This window comes from Plectropomus leopardus, chromosome 5 (assembly GCF_026936395.1).
Source record: "Plectropomus leopardus strain MGB_pleo_1.0 chromosome 5, ASM2693639v1, whole genome shotgun sequence".
Taxonomy (NCBI): Eukaryota; Metazoa; Chordata; class Actinopteri; order Perciformes; family Serranidae; genus Plectropomus; species Plectropomus leopardus.
Window position 1 is genome coordinate 35,103,046 of NC_142180.1, and position 12,830 is coordinate 35,115,875.

Consider the following 12,830-nt stretch of genomic DNA (forward strand, 5'->3'; position numbering starts at 1 on the left):
GGTCAAACTATCTCAGGTCTCGTAGTGGTGGACTGCTGGTACCTGACGAGCGAGCTGGAGTCACAAAACTATCACTGAGACATATTATGTCCTGGACTGAGAAGAACCAATAACATTGATTTTAATGTACAATGATTTATGTTGGAGTTATATTTATTATTTTATTGACTATTCGGGATTTGGGGGTACTGATCCTTAACCAAGCAGCATTAGGAAATATTGTTTTAGCATTAGCAGTAACTTAAATAAGTATTTCACCAATACATGTACTTCTCACATTGCTCTGATAAACTGCTGGTTGAAAATCTGTGCAGTATCCCTTTAATACAGCTGCTTGATTTGGCTAAAGCAGAGTGAACAGTAAACATTGAGCTTGACATTGGTGAGAAAAAAACCTGGATTATATGGGCATCGTTTTCTGTGAATCCCTGTATGAATGGCGGACCCAACCAATGACTATAAAGAAGGTAAACTGAGAGTGAATGTCAGTTTTCATGTATCAGAATTTAATTTCATAAAAATCTTGAGGATTATATCTAATGTTTCTGTAATTACAGCCGCAGACATGAATGTCCCACAGAAACTGCTCTGAGACAAACACAAACAACAGAGCGCAACACTCACCACATACCTGGACATCATCATAACACATGACGCTGTCTGTAGCTGGTGGTTTCATACAAAAGCCGGCACACTGAGTGCGCTCTTGGCCTGTCAAATTACAGCACTTTTCCTCTAAAGTGGAGCACTCTTCTTAAATGTATTACGCCTCATATCTCTGCTTTCAGAAAGCTCTGAATGCATTCCTCAAAAAAAGCCAAAAGACCTCAAACCTTCAACTTTCTGCACATTCATGTGCATTTAACTGCAAGATGAGTGAGTCAATTAAACAAGGTAAACATTTAATCTTCTTCAAGGACTTTTTAACTGACTATGAAACTCTCAGTTAAATACTGATTTCTCTATATGACCTGCATTAGCAAATAATAAAATAGTCTATCAGCAAAAATGGATATTTGTAGTTATTCTCCATGCCTGTAACCAGGGCCGTTTCCACGCCAAATCAAATTAAACTATGAATGGTGCACAGACCAAATGAGCCCATGTTAATATATTCCAAGGCGAGGTTTGGCAGCGAGTAATACATTAGCTGGATTAAAGATAACCTTGGGTCGGTAGTTGGTCCGAACCACCAACCAAAAGTGTTGGTATTTGACGACCTGGGACTGAGACTCAAGAGTCAACTGTCTTTCTTCAAAATTACATACTGCAGCTTCAACAAAGAAAAGTTGTATTACAAATGAGCTTCGTCTTCCTTTACTTCAGTGACACTCAATTTATGGCGCACAGGCCAAATCTGGCCCCTGATAAGGTGCCACTTGGCACCCCAATCATTTTCTAATTCACAATAAAAATACAGTGATTCATAATGGGAATTGATTTTTTCGATTTTTTGGTATACATAAGGTGCCAGAGTGCATAAAATAGCATAAAAATAGATCTAGTTTATCAAGAAAGTGCCAGTGGAGGATCCCCAGCATCCCTCGACAGAGGTCCAAGCTTAGCCCCTAATGTCCTAAAATCCTAGAAACATCCTAAAATCCCATAAATGTCTTGAAATCCTAGAAATGCCCTAAAATCAGAGAATTGTCCAAAAATCTCAGACACATCGTAAAATCCTAGATTTGTCCTAAAATCCTTGAGACATCATAAAATCCTATAATTGTCCTAATATCCGAGAAATGTCCCAAAATCCCAGAAACGCGTTATGAAATACGGTTTACGGATTTAAATATATCAGCCAGACAAATGATGCTTTTACTTTGAAGGACCTAATGTTGATGTTTCCTGTCAACGGTTGGATGTCAGCGTCAGCAGACAGTTTAAAAAGATACTGTAGCACCTTTAACATCTCTTTATTTCATATATTACTAACATTTACAAGTCGTGCTGGTGCTCCGTGGTAATAATATAATGTGACTAAAAAGTCACAATCTGAGCTCTGCAAAAGCCCTGCTCTGTGTGTGTCTGTGGGAGGCAGAGAGCCAAAGACGAGAGCAAAAGAACCGAAACGCTGGTGTAACAAAAAACAATTCATACTCCATGGTCATCATATAGTCATTTTTATATCGCACGTAGAACAAGCCATGATACCTCGAGTATATTCAATCTATTACCCACCTCTACTACATAGTACACCTTTAAGTTTGAAATCTGTGACTTTCTATAAAGGATTACTTCAGATCTTGGGTCAACAAAGTGTAAATAATCATAATATAATCGTAGATCTGGTGACATTACTGGGTCTTTAATTAGTGGAGACTCAGCTAAAATACCTGGCTGTTACGTTAAACACTGCTGTCGTTTCGTCCGGCCCCACTGCGTCCCTCTGATGCCATGTGATTCATTTTTTACAGTTTGCAGAAAACATACAGTCAGCGGGACTCTGAATCTGCCGCAAAATGTTTCACATGAGAGCTTTCTTGGAAAACACTTAGTGGCACTAAAACTCAAAACTGCTGTCTCTGAGTAACAATGACGGACAGCTCGCTGGGTGGTGTTTGCACACACGCTCACACTTTGAGTCTTATCATGTGTGCAAACACGGGATGGGGGAAGCTGTGGGACACCTCAGGCTGAGACACATCAGACAAGGAGAGAAAAAAAAAACAACGGCGACCCGATGTTGACACATTAACACGATTACGAAGCACTCCATGCAAAACAAGACATTAATTGAACGTCTGTGGAGTTTATCAACATGTTTGTGTATTCAAATAAGCAGCGATAAGTCCTCTGTGGAAGCCAGCCGTGGAAGGACAAAGGCTGATTTCTGCCCTGCACTGTGTGGGCCGGTGGTGTGACTGCGGTCGGTGAGACAACAGAGATAACAGGTTGTAAAATCAGGATGTAGACAGGAGACGATAACAGATGTGGGTGAGTTCCTGCACATTACTAAAAGGAATTAACGATATCTAGACAAACAGTTTGAATGAGGCAATTCACCCAGCGGAAGAGATGGATCTCGTTAATACAAATGCTGCTATTGTTCCACAGAATATGTAAAGTCTGAGCCAAGATAAGGGCGCTGCTGATCGCCTACTTTGATACATGGCAGAAAACTTTATTGGATGGCAATCAGCGTGGCGTGCAAAATGTATTCCTGCAATTCCTGGCAAAGGGATTAATAGATTTTTGCATAGCATTACACAGACTCTACACACAGCCAGTTTCCTGAGGCACCTGTTATACCTGTAAGATATTCTACATCAAACGTAATGCAGTGCCAGAGGGTGTGAAAAAAATCTATTTCACACTTAGAGTTCAGAACATATGGGATCAAAATATACACGGTAAAAAAGAGTTTATACTCTTTTCACTAAAAAGTTATTTTCAGTCCGTTTGAGAAAACTATCCATTATGCAGATAAATTAAAATGTTGTTTTTACTTATTCTGTATCATTAAATAAACTATTTTGATCCATATGTAGTATATAACACAGAATCTAACAATAAGGCAAAGACTCCTGCATGTGTGTCCTTCACATATCTCGAACAACGTTAGTCCGAGCTACCCGACTTTCTGCAGGTGTATTGTAGAGAACTCAAGGATGTGCAGTGTTAATGTTGTCACGCAAAACATTCAGTAATAATAAACCTTTAAGAGCCAACAAGCAACAGGCGGCACGGTGGTGGAGTGGTTACACTTTTACCTCACAGTAAGAGATTTGAATGCACTGCTCTACTCAGTCTAAAAAAATCAATCCAAAACACACATTTTAGGCATTCTAGATTGATATTTTTAATTTAGTTCATGCAATCTGTAATTAAAGTAAAATTTTACTAATCAAGTTCAGTTGAAGGATGGTAAAGAGGGTTAATAATGGTTGCATATGCTGTCAATCTAAGGTGGCACCTTGAGAGCAGAAAAGAAATCTGAGTTGAAAAACAAACTCTCAGTATTTCATTACTGTTGGTTTTCTCTGAGAGATTCCTAGACTGACTGACTTGAAGGCTAACTTGAAGTTTTTCCACTTTCTCTCTGGGATATGACATTTCTCTTCAGAGACTCAACTCTCACGTTCATTCTCTAATCGTACAGAGGCATATGACCCTGAGGATGGGAATAAAAGAAGAAGAAATTACTTTCATTAAGAAATTCAGATTTCCCCCATCCTTTTGATCTTGTGCCAGAAGAACATTTATGCTGATGAAATGCATAAATAAAGTTCTTAAATTATCCCGTTCCTCTTTAGCGCATGTATCAGAGTTGGAGAACTTCCAGACAAGACAACTACAATCACAGTGAGTGCCTCTGAAAAGGGTTGATTTAAGAGATGGCCTGCTGCTGGTTTAAGCGTCATGGAGCTCAACTTTACTGGTAAAGTGCACATCGAGCCATTTCCTGCAAGTGATGGGAGGGGACATATGTGTGTGTTAATGTGCTGTATCAGAAAAATCAACAACATCAGTGTGTGTTTGGATTTATTTCTTTTAGGACGATTAACCATCGTTCCAAGATGTTTTCTAAAAAGCAACTACTGTAAATATCAGGAGTTATTTTTGAGCGGCTCTGATCATGAAGATGTTTCATCCTTCATCCGCTGATAACAGTCCTGATCTGTTAGTTTCTAGCAGGCTGCACTGGTACTAACACGAGTCCAGTCACAATCCAGTCTGCAATCTGGAAACACTTGTGTTTCGTTGGCAAAAAAACAACACGATAACGTTTGTTTTAGGGGCCGTTCACATGGCAACGGTTCTTGCATGAAACATTAGCATTGTTACTGTTTGACCTTTTATTCACACACCAATGGTGATTCGAAGGCCTGAAAACGCAATTTTTTGAAACCGGGTTCTATAATCTTTTAAAAACGTCACCCGTTCTGTCGCCATGGAAACTGGCAATACGCTGATCCTGTGAGAACAGTGACATCGTGGCCACATAAACATTACGTTTCAGACAAATAACCACGTGCGAGGAGGACGAAAATAACAACAATAGCGGACTGCCGAACTGTGTTTGTCCAGACAAAGCTGACGGTTCTCTGTTCGCCATCGTCTTCCTGTTTGTTCGCACTCATCGCTCTATAGAGGAACGCCTTTATGTGCAGACATGCAAGTTACATCGCCAACTACTGGCCTGGCATGCATACTACGGCACACATACTACAGCGTTTTTGGTTGTTTCTGCGGATCTGTGTACACGAGGATTGTTTTCACAATGTTATGAAATGCAAAGGAAAGACTTTTCCATTTTAAACAGGGCCGTTCTCGTCTAAACGTGACCTCAGCGTGGCTCCTGTCCGGTGCAGGATAGGAGCCACACTGAACACACAGCAAAAACTGCAGAAACCCTCTGACTTTTACTGTTCACCAGCTACAGGAATGAAAGAAGATATTTATTTTTAAAAAATCAAACTTTTCACAACCTGATATTAAAAGAGTGCTCCACTGATTAACTGCATGATTTAAATTATTATAGTTGTGCATTGCTAAACAAGAATAACCACAATGTGGCTTTATGTCTCGCCAACCTTTCAATTTGCAGCTTACATCCATGTCTGTCTAGACTCGTGATGTTTTTTAGGAATTTAATAAAAGGTATTAAGTTTAGTTTTTTGTGGATGTACATGGATGCTTCAGAGACATCTTCAACCCAGCAGCACAGGAGATGTGTACGATCAGCAGTTTCAAGTTTCACCAATTCTGTTTCTGACCAAATGCCTCCCCATCTGTTCCTGAGTTATGATGTTGAATAATAGCTAGAAATTTTGTTGTCATTAGTTCATGAATTCTTGAGTTATGGCCAAAAACATATTTTGTAAATTATAAGAAATTCCCTACAGCGTTCCTGAGGAATCATGTTCATGAGAATCGGGCCGACAGATAAACTGAAAACTCAGTGACTCCAATCATGGCTGGCACAGAGGCGTACAAAAAAAAAAAAAAGGGATCAACATTGATGAAGCACAATGAGAAATATTGTCTTTTTTATGCCACACATCTTTCTTCCTCATCAAAATTTAGTTTTAAAATTTGTACAAACTGAATCCAATAATCTTCATCAAATATTTCTTTTAAAAAAAACAAGAGTGAAAGCTAAGCTACTGCCCAAAATTTCCAATGTAAAGCCTGATTGCATCACTCAGCTACTTCCCATCTCAGCTTCCAGGAATGACCTGCAGGCTTACCCCTAATATTGCTGACACTGAGAAACGTGGACCCCGTCATATCCAGCCACTGGACTGAAACTGAACCGCATGCTAAAGAAACTGAATGAGGGAACCACTTCTGCAAAACAATTTCATTGCGGTTTTGAAAAATGACACATCTTTCCTGACAATATTGTGCAAGAAAATTCTTTCATGAGTGTTGCTCAACACAGAGACAGAAAAAAAGATCACAATTGTGTAAAAAGCAACAAAAACACCCTAAAGTAAAAAAATAAGTGAAAACACCTTCTGGGACATCCCAATGCACTGCCAGTCATTTCTTCAGTCGGGTCAACTTTTGATCAGAAGACTGATTTAAACAAAAAGAGGAAATGGAGGAGACAGAATCTTCTGTTTTATGTAATCCACAAAGAGAATTAGCACCATGTTACATTATAACATGATTTTAACACTCATTTAATAACTAAAGTGCATTAAAATCATATCTGACTGCTCATCAACTGAAACTCCAGATAGTTATGCATCAGCTCACCGAATAATGTGGAAGTGTAATCATCATCTAATTCACCAAAGAAGAGATATGTGAAAATCCTCTTTTAAAAAAACAATGAATGCATCTCTGATATCATAATTCAGGGAGAACTAAGTAATAATCTATCAGGATGTAACTGGCTGGAAAACAGGTAGCCAAGACAACTTTTGAGCTAGCCTTGTGTATTTGCCGTTTCTACTGAGATTAAATCTGAAGCTTTGATAATTAAATTCATATCTAAAATATTAATATTTAGCTCTGATATCACTGTCAAAGCTAAATATTAACAGCACATATGAGGTGACGCAGGTGACAAGTGTCTTAAACCTACATCCACTGATTTTTTGGCCATTTGGGGACAGCAAGCTGTTCACACCACAGTAGGCGGGTTTCCATTAACCCTCAAATTGCACAAATTGAAACTGCGAATATAAAATCCTCCTAATGGAAACATGTCAGTTTAGAAAAAAAAAATCCCATTTATCGCAAAAAAGTTTTTGAGGTGGTATCTCAAGTGATCCGAAAAAGCCACGTTTCCCAAAACTGCAATGGAATTTTTTTTCGCCTTTAGAAGTTATATGATGCACAAGAGAGAGTCACATGATGTTCCTAAAAAACATGGCGTGGTTTGAGAGGACAGATGAAGAGACCGAGATCTTTTTAAGTCTTATACGAGACAAAAGCATTGCTGAGCTACAGGAGGAGTTACTGCATCACTGAGCTCTGAACATTATTAACACTGACAAAAACCGACATTTGTGTGCGTGAACATAAAACAGCAAAATTAACTGCAAACTAAACACTCCTGAATCCAGCACTAGGCATGATGGGAAATGTAGGCTAAGTGATGGGCTTGTCGTCCTTTGGCGTCCTCCATCAGCTGTGACAGTAACACAGCTGCTACTATCTTAAAAATACAGGTAAGGTTTGTTTAATGTGTGTATAGAAACATCTTTTTTTCAGCAGATATCTGAGCAAGCTAAGGTTGTTTATGTTTATTTCTGTGGTATTAAGTTTATTTATTTAGTCAATGCTGGCCAGCGGACTGAACAGGGACTAGAAAACGTGTCCGCTGCAGGTCTTTACTACGTTTCGACCTGCTTGTCATAGCAGTAAACTCGGTTTCATTTCATATACTGATTGTTTTCCAGTTATTAGTCAGAATCTGTATTTCTGTGGAAACAGGGATCGCACATCTTAATTTTGAGAGCTACATTTTGTTTACACACTACTAAAGTAAGCACCCTCCAGTGTGATACTGTTGAAGTCAAACACGAACTAAACTGAGCTAAAAGTAGCAGCACATTCAAAAACTTGCATTTTGATATCAGACACGAGTCGCTGAACACTTAACAAAACGAACCTCGCTGCCTGTCTACGTCAACAACATGTGTCACTGAGTAACTGCAGGGAATCACTTTCAGGGGAAGACACCATGAAGAAGTTTCACTGAGTGACCAGAAACAAAACAAAACCAAAAAAAAAAAGAGGAAATGAAGATGTGTGTGGCGAGATGTGGCAGCTCGCCGCGCTTTGATAAAACGTGGTTGCCTGAAGTAAAAATAAATATGAACATTCCAGGCGCAGGTCTTCAAACGCGCCCCCCCTCTGATGTCATAATGTGCACACTTGAAACATGGACACATAAATAACCAGAGAGAGCCAACACGAGGCGGTGAGGCAGGCGGGTTTGAAGGGAACAAAGTTACTCACAATATAGCAGGGCTCACAGTAGGCCTTCTTCTCCACCGCGTAGAAAGGCTTGCCGCGCAGCTTGGTGCTGCAGGTCATGCAGACGAAGCAGTCGACATGGAAGACCTGGTCCATGGCGGTGCAGCCGGTGCCTTCACCCACCACGTTCTCTCCACAGCTGGCACAGCGGCCTGGGGGAGAGGAAGAGGAGGGGAACAGATTCAGGATAAATCCACAGATATTTAAGGTCAAATCACATTCATCAGGAAAGCAAGAGTCACTGAAAACACTTAAGATTAAAGAAAATGATCCAAACGTGTATGTTGTCATGAAGCTGTAAAGTGTGACTTCATGCACTGAGAGACGCTCTGATCATTGCACACAGCTTCAGCTGATAGGAAGAGTCCTGCAGGGTGCAAAGACTCGCTCACACTCTCAGGAACGTGAAACATTTCAAAAACAACCAGGTCAAATATACAGTATTTTATCTTGATACTATTCTGCTCATTTATTTATTCAATTTTATTTATTTTTGTAAGATTGAATTTGCTGACCAAGAACTTCAATTATTTACAGTTTACAAGTACAATTAATTCTGCTATAATACAAGGCACAATAACACAACAGCACGACTGGATAAATGAGGCTTGGATTATACTGCACAAGTTGTGTGACAGTTTGTGAACAGATATTTTGATTTTGTTTTCCTGCCGTTAAACGTTGACCCATTCGACTTTCACTTTACTGAGAATATGCTCAGTTCTTGGATTCTTTGTTACGAGGAATGCCAGAAAAAAAACAAAGTTTTCTTCATAAACTCAACATAACAAGGGGTAAATAACTGATCTGCAAATGGTCATTTGGGGGTGAACTGTTCCTTTAATATGTTTGCTACTGTGTCTGAAAGGCTTTGTGTTGAGCTGTGTTACACATCCATCCACCCATACTATACTGTTCCAAAAAATTTGGAGCTTTTCCTTTAAAAGCTTCATTTCTGATGTCAGAGGTTCCTAATCTTCATTTCTCTTTCAAACACTGGATAAGGAAGGATTAAATACTATAATTATGCCACATTAAAGAAACCATACACATCACCAAAGTGTGACATGGACGACATCTATTTAAAAAAAAAATCAGGCTTAAAATGATAAAAAGAAAACTTTAGAAGTACAACTAAGTCTTTGTAGAAGGGGGCACAAGTGAACTGATATTATTGCGCCAGAAAGAGCCTGATTGCATATTGCGGGACATGGCATTTGGATATCTTTAATTGAGTTGGAGATATCTTTAATTGAGTTTAAGATGTCCTCGACTCAATGCAAGTTATCTTCAACCCAATTAATAACACTGTCAATTTAATTACTGGTATCTTACAATAATAGGGTTTAAAACGATATCTGAGAATGTTTTATTTTTTACACATCTGAAGACAGATTCAATCTCTCAGAGCAAGTATGATACAGTATATTTAATTAATTCAAGTTCAGTTGTATGGATCATTTTTCCTTCTTTTCTTTTCATTTTTTTTGCTTCATCTAAAGGCTGATTTGGGGCGATGATTGACACTCTGTATGTTCTGAACAGAGCAGTTCAAGCGTGTTACAGACAGAGGCGAGACACTAACCGGGGGAGATAGAGTATCTGATGCTTGCATTTTCACAGTTCCACTCGCTGTTTTCATATCAAAAAATTCAAACAGAGTGTAAAGCGGAATCTGTCTCAGGTATCAGCACAACTTTTGGAAGTCATATGTTATTGAGATCAAATATCTGCTTGACTGCGAGGCCCGCTAATGGTATCCTAATCTCAGATAACTCATTATCTTATTGTCAGCCTCAGTGGAAACTGAGAAAAGTTGCTTAACAAACAGCTGGATCCACAACTTTTCCAGTAAGAAATCCTCGGCGTAGGTCTCGGCTTCAATATTTAAAACACATGCGTTTGTCCCCTACAATAAAAAGACTTTAAGATATCTATACCATAAATTAGAGCATAAAAAAAACCCAGAATGCAGAAAATTAAAAAAGGATCACCATCCCCTGCAAAACAAAACCTGCTCCCTGTCAGTGGCATATCTTTGAGGTCCCCCTCGATATTCAGAACACGTGCATTTGTCCTCAATAACAATATTGAAAGTAGCACAGGACTTTTATTCTGAAACTTTGAGAATAAAGGTGCAACATTTTGAGAAAAAGTAGAATAATCAAGACTTTTTTTTAAGTTTGTGTATATTGTTATATACATTAAAAGTACAGTGTGCATCAAATGCAATAAAATGCATTGTGTCTCAAATTTCTCAATATATTACATCCTTATTCTCGTTTTCTTAGATAACACAGATATCTAGGTTGTTTTTTGAGTGAGCAGAAATTTTGCCATAACACATACCAGCTATTGAAAGTCCAGCTGTTTGCACATGACTTTTCTTTAACCCTCTGAAACCCAGATTGACGTCACTTTTCTTGTGCTGCTTTTACCTTCACATGTATTTAAGTGTTTGAAATCTGAGCAGACCGGTTTGCTTAAAAAAAAAGAGAAGGCACTGAGCAATTTGGCAAAAACTCTGCAAATTCCAAGATATTAGTAAACCTGGAAAATAATTTTGAAAATATTTATTTATTTATTTATTATCCAGTTTCAGGTACTTTTCTTGTACTTTTTACTATTTTTTTCTTTTGCTTATTTTTGTGTCACTTCTTCTTTTATTGCTCATTGCCTTCTTTCGGAAAGAAATCAATTTGCCCAGGTTTCAGAGGGTTAATATTGGGATTCATCGTTTATTACCTGGGGACACATTAAGAAACACAGCGCTGACAGATTGCCGCTGAAGACATTCAGCTGTTAACATTCTGAATTCTTATCACAGCTGAATTTTGTACGTTAATTTAGCGACTCTTGTCATCCACGACGTATATCGCAGACAAGTTTTCATAAAACCTGCTATTGGTTTCATCTGCTCCCACTGCTCTATCCACACCTCAATTATGGCTGCGTTACCTACTGTACGGGGAGGCAGATTAAACAAACTAGTGAAGGCACGTCTCGGGGGGACATGTGGGTGTCAGTGGAATCACAAGCAGGGTAATCACTTCAGAGAGCCAGAGGGAAAGAGAAAGGGAGAGAGAGTGAGCGAGAGACAGAGACGGCGCACGCCGAGCCTGTTAGTGGCTTCAGATCACAGGCCATCTTCAGTGAGTGGATGAGAATGCCAAACATGTCCCACAGGGCTCCCACTTTAAATAGCGAGAAGGAAACCTCTCGGAAATCCTTTTCCTTTTGGCAGTCTGTGATCGCGAGGGCCCTCAGGAGCTATTTGTGCGCGGCTGTGTGTACAGTGTACACAGTTTTACCCCAACACACACACACACACACACACACACATATACACAGTTAAAAAAAATCTCTTTGCACCAGACATACCACACATGTAGACGAGTACATACAAACACAGACACATGTATCGTACAGTGTATGCATTCCCGCAGACATGTCATGCCATGCTGCATGCACACATCAGCAGCCCACACATGAATTCACATGATCATGTAAGAAAGAGCAGCTGAGGGCTGCTTACAGTCGCCCTCTGAACACTGTAGGCCTTTTTTATTGCTCAATATATACAGCAAACAAACAATTTAAAATAAGAGTCTTAAAGCACTGTGAAGTATGTCACGACAGACATGATTTAGTTTCTTTTGATTACTTAATTAATCATCTGGACTACAAAATATCTATAAGGATTTCCTATTACAACCAAAGATGACAAATTTTGACAGCTGGTGTTCTCGCTCACCTACAGTCCCAAATATTAATATATTCAGTTTACTATTACAAAACCAGAGAGTGTTTGGCCTTCTTTTCTCAAAAACTTAAGACAGCGCCTCATCTTAAAATAATTATATTAACAAAATAATTGCTTATTAATTTTTGTCACTCAGATAATGATTGATTGACTTGTCTTTCACTTGCACAATAAAGAATAAAACCCGAAACAATAATGAGAGTACTCTAGGGATGAGGTTTTCTTCTGCAGGATAATGAACAAGTTAGCATCACCCTGCTTTCCTTGTCAACAACCCTATACGATTTTGAAATTACAAATATAAAATAGACCTCATGGAAACGTGTCGATTTTGAAAAAAAAAAGACTCTACATTCACATGAGGTGGTATTTCAGGCAGTTTGAAAAAGTCATATTTTGCAAAACTGCAATGGAAACACTTTTCTCGCTTTTATAGGTCACATGATGCTACAGCTCACGATGCAGCAGGAGCTACAGGAGCTGTTACTGCGTCACATAACGAGCTCCCACTGAAGGTGCGGTGGCTGCAATAGAAATAAAGCTGCTCATGTTTTGAACATCCATCGCCATGCTTCTTGAAATGTTATCGCTAAAGAAGAAGTTGCATAACATCACTCAGTGGAAATGC

General features: G+C 39.0%; 1 protein-coding gene across 4 annotated transcripts in view; it reads right to left on the reverse strand.

Annotated features, from left to right (window-relative positions):
* The window catches only part of lpp (LIM domain containing preferred translocation partner in lipoma), a 191,538-nt gene that overhangs the window by 25,430 nt on the left and 153,278 nt on the right, over window positions 1-12,830 (reverse strand). For all 4 annotated transcript variants that reach the window (XM_042483690.2, XM_088078082.1, XM_088078081.1 and 1 more), the window contains one exon: window positions 8,422-8,591. In XM_042483690.2, the coding sequence (XP_042339624.1) occupies window positions 8,422-8,591 (170 nt within the window). The remainder of the gene's footprint in view (window positions 1-8,421; window positions 8,592-12,830) is intronic.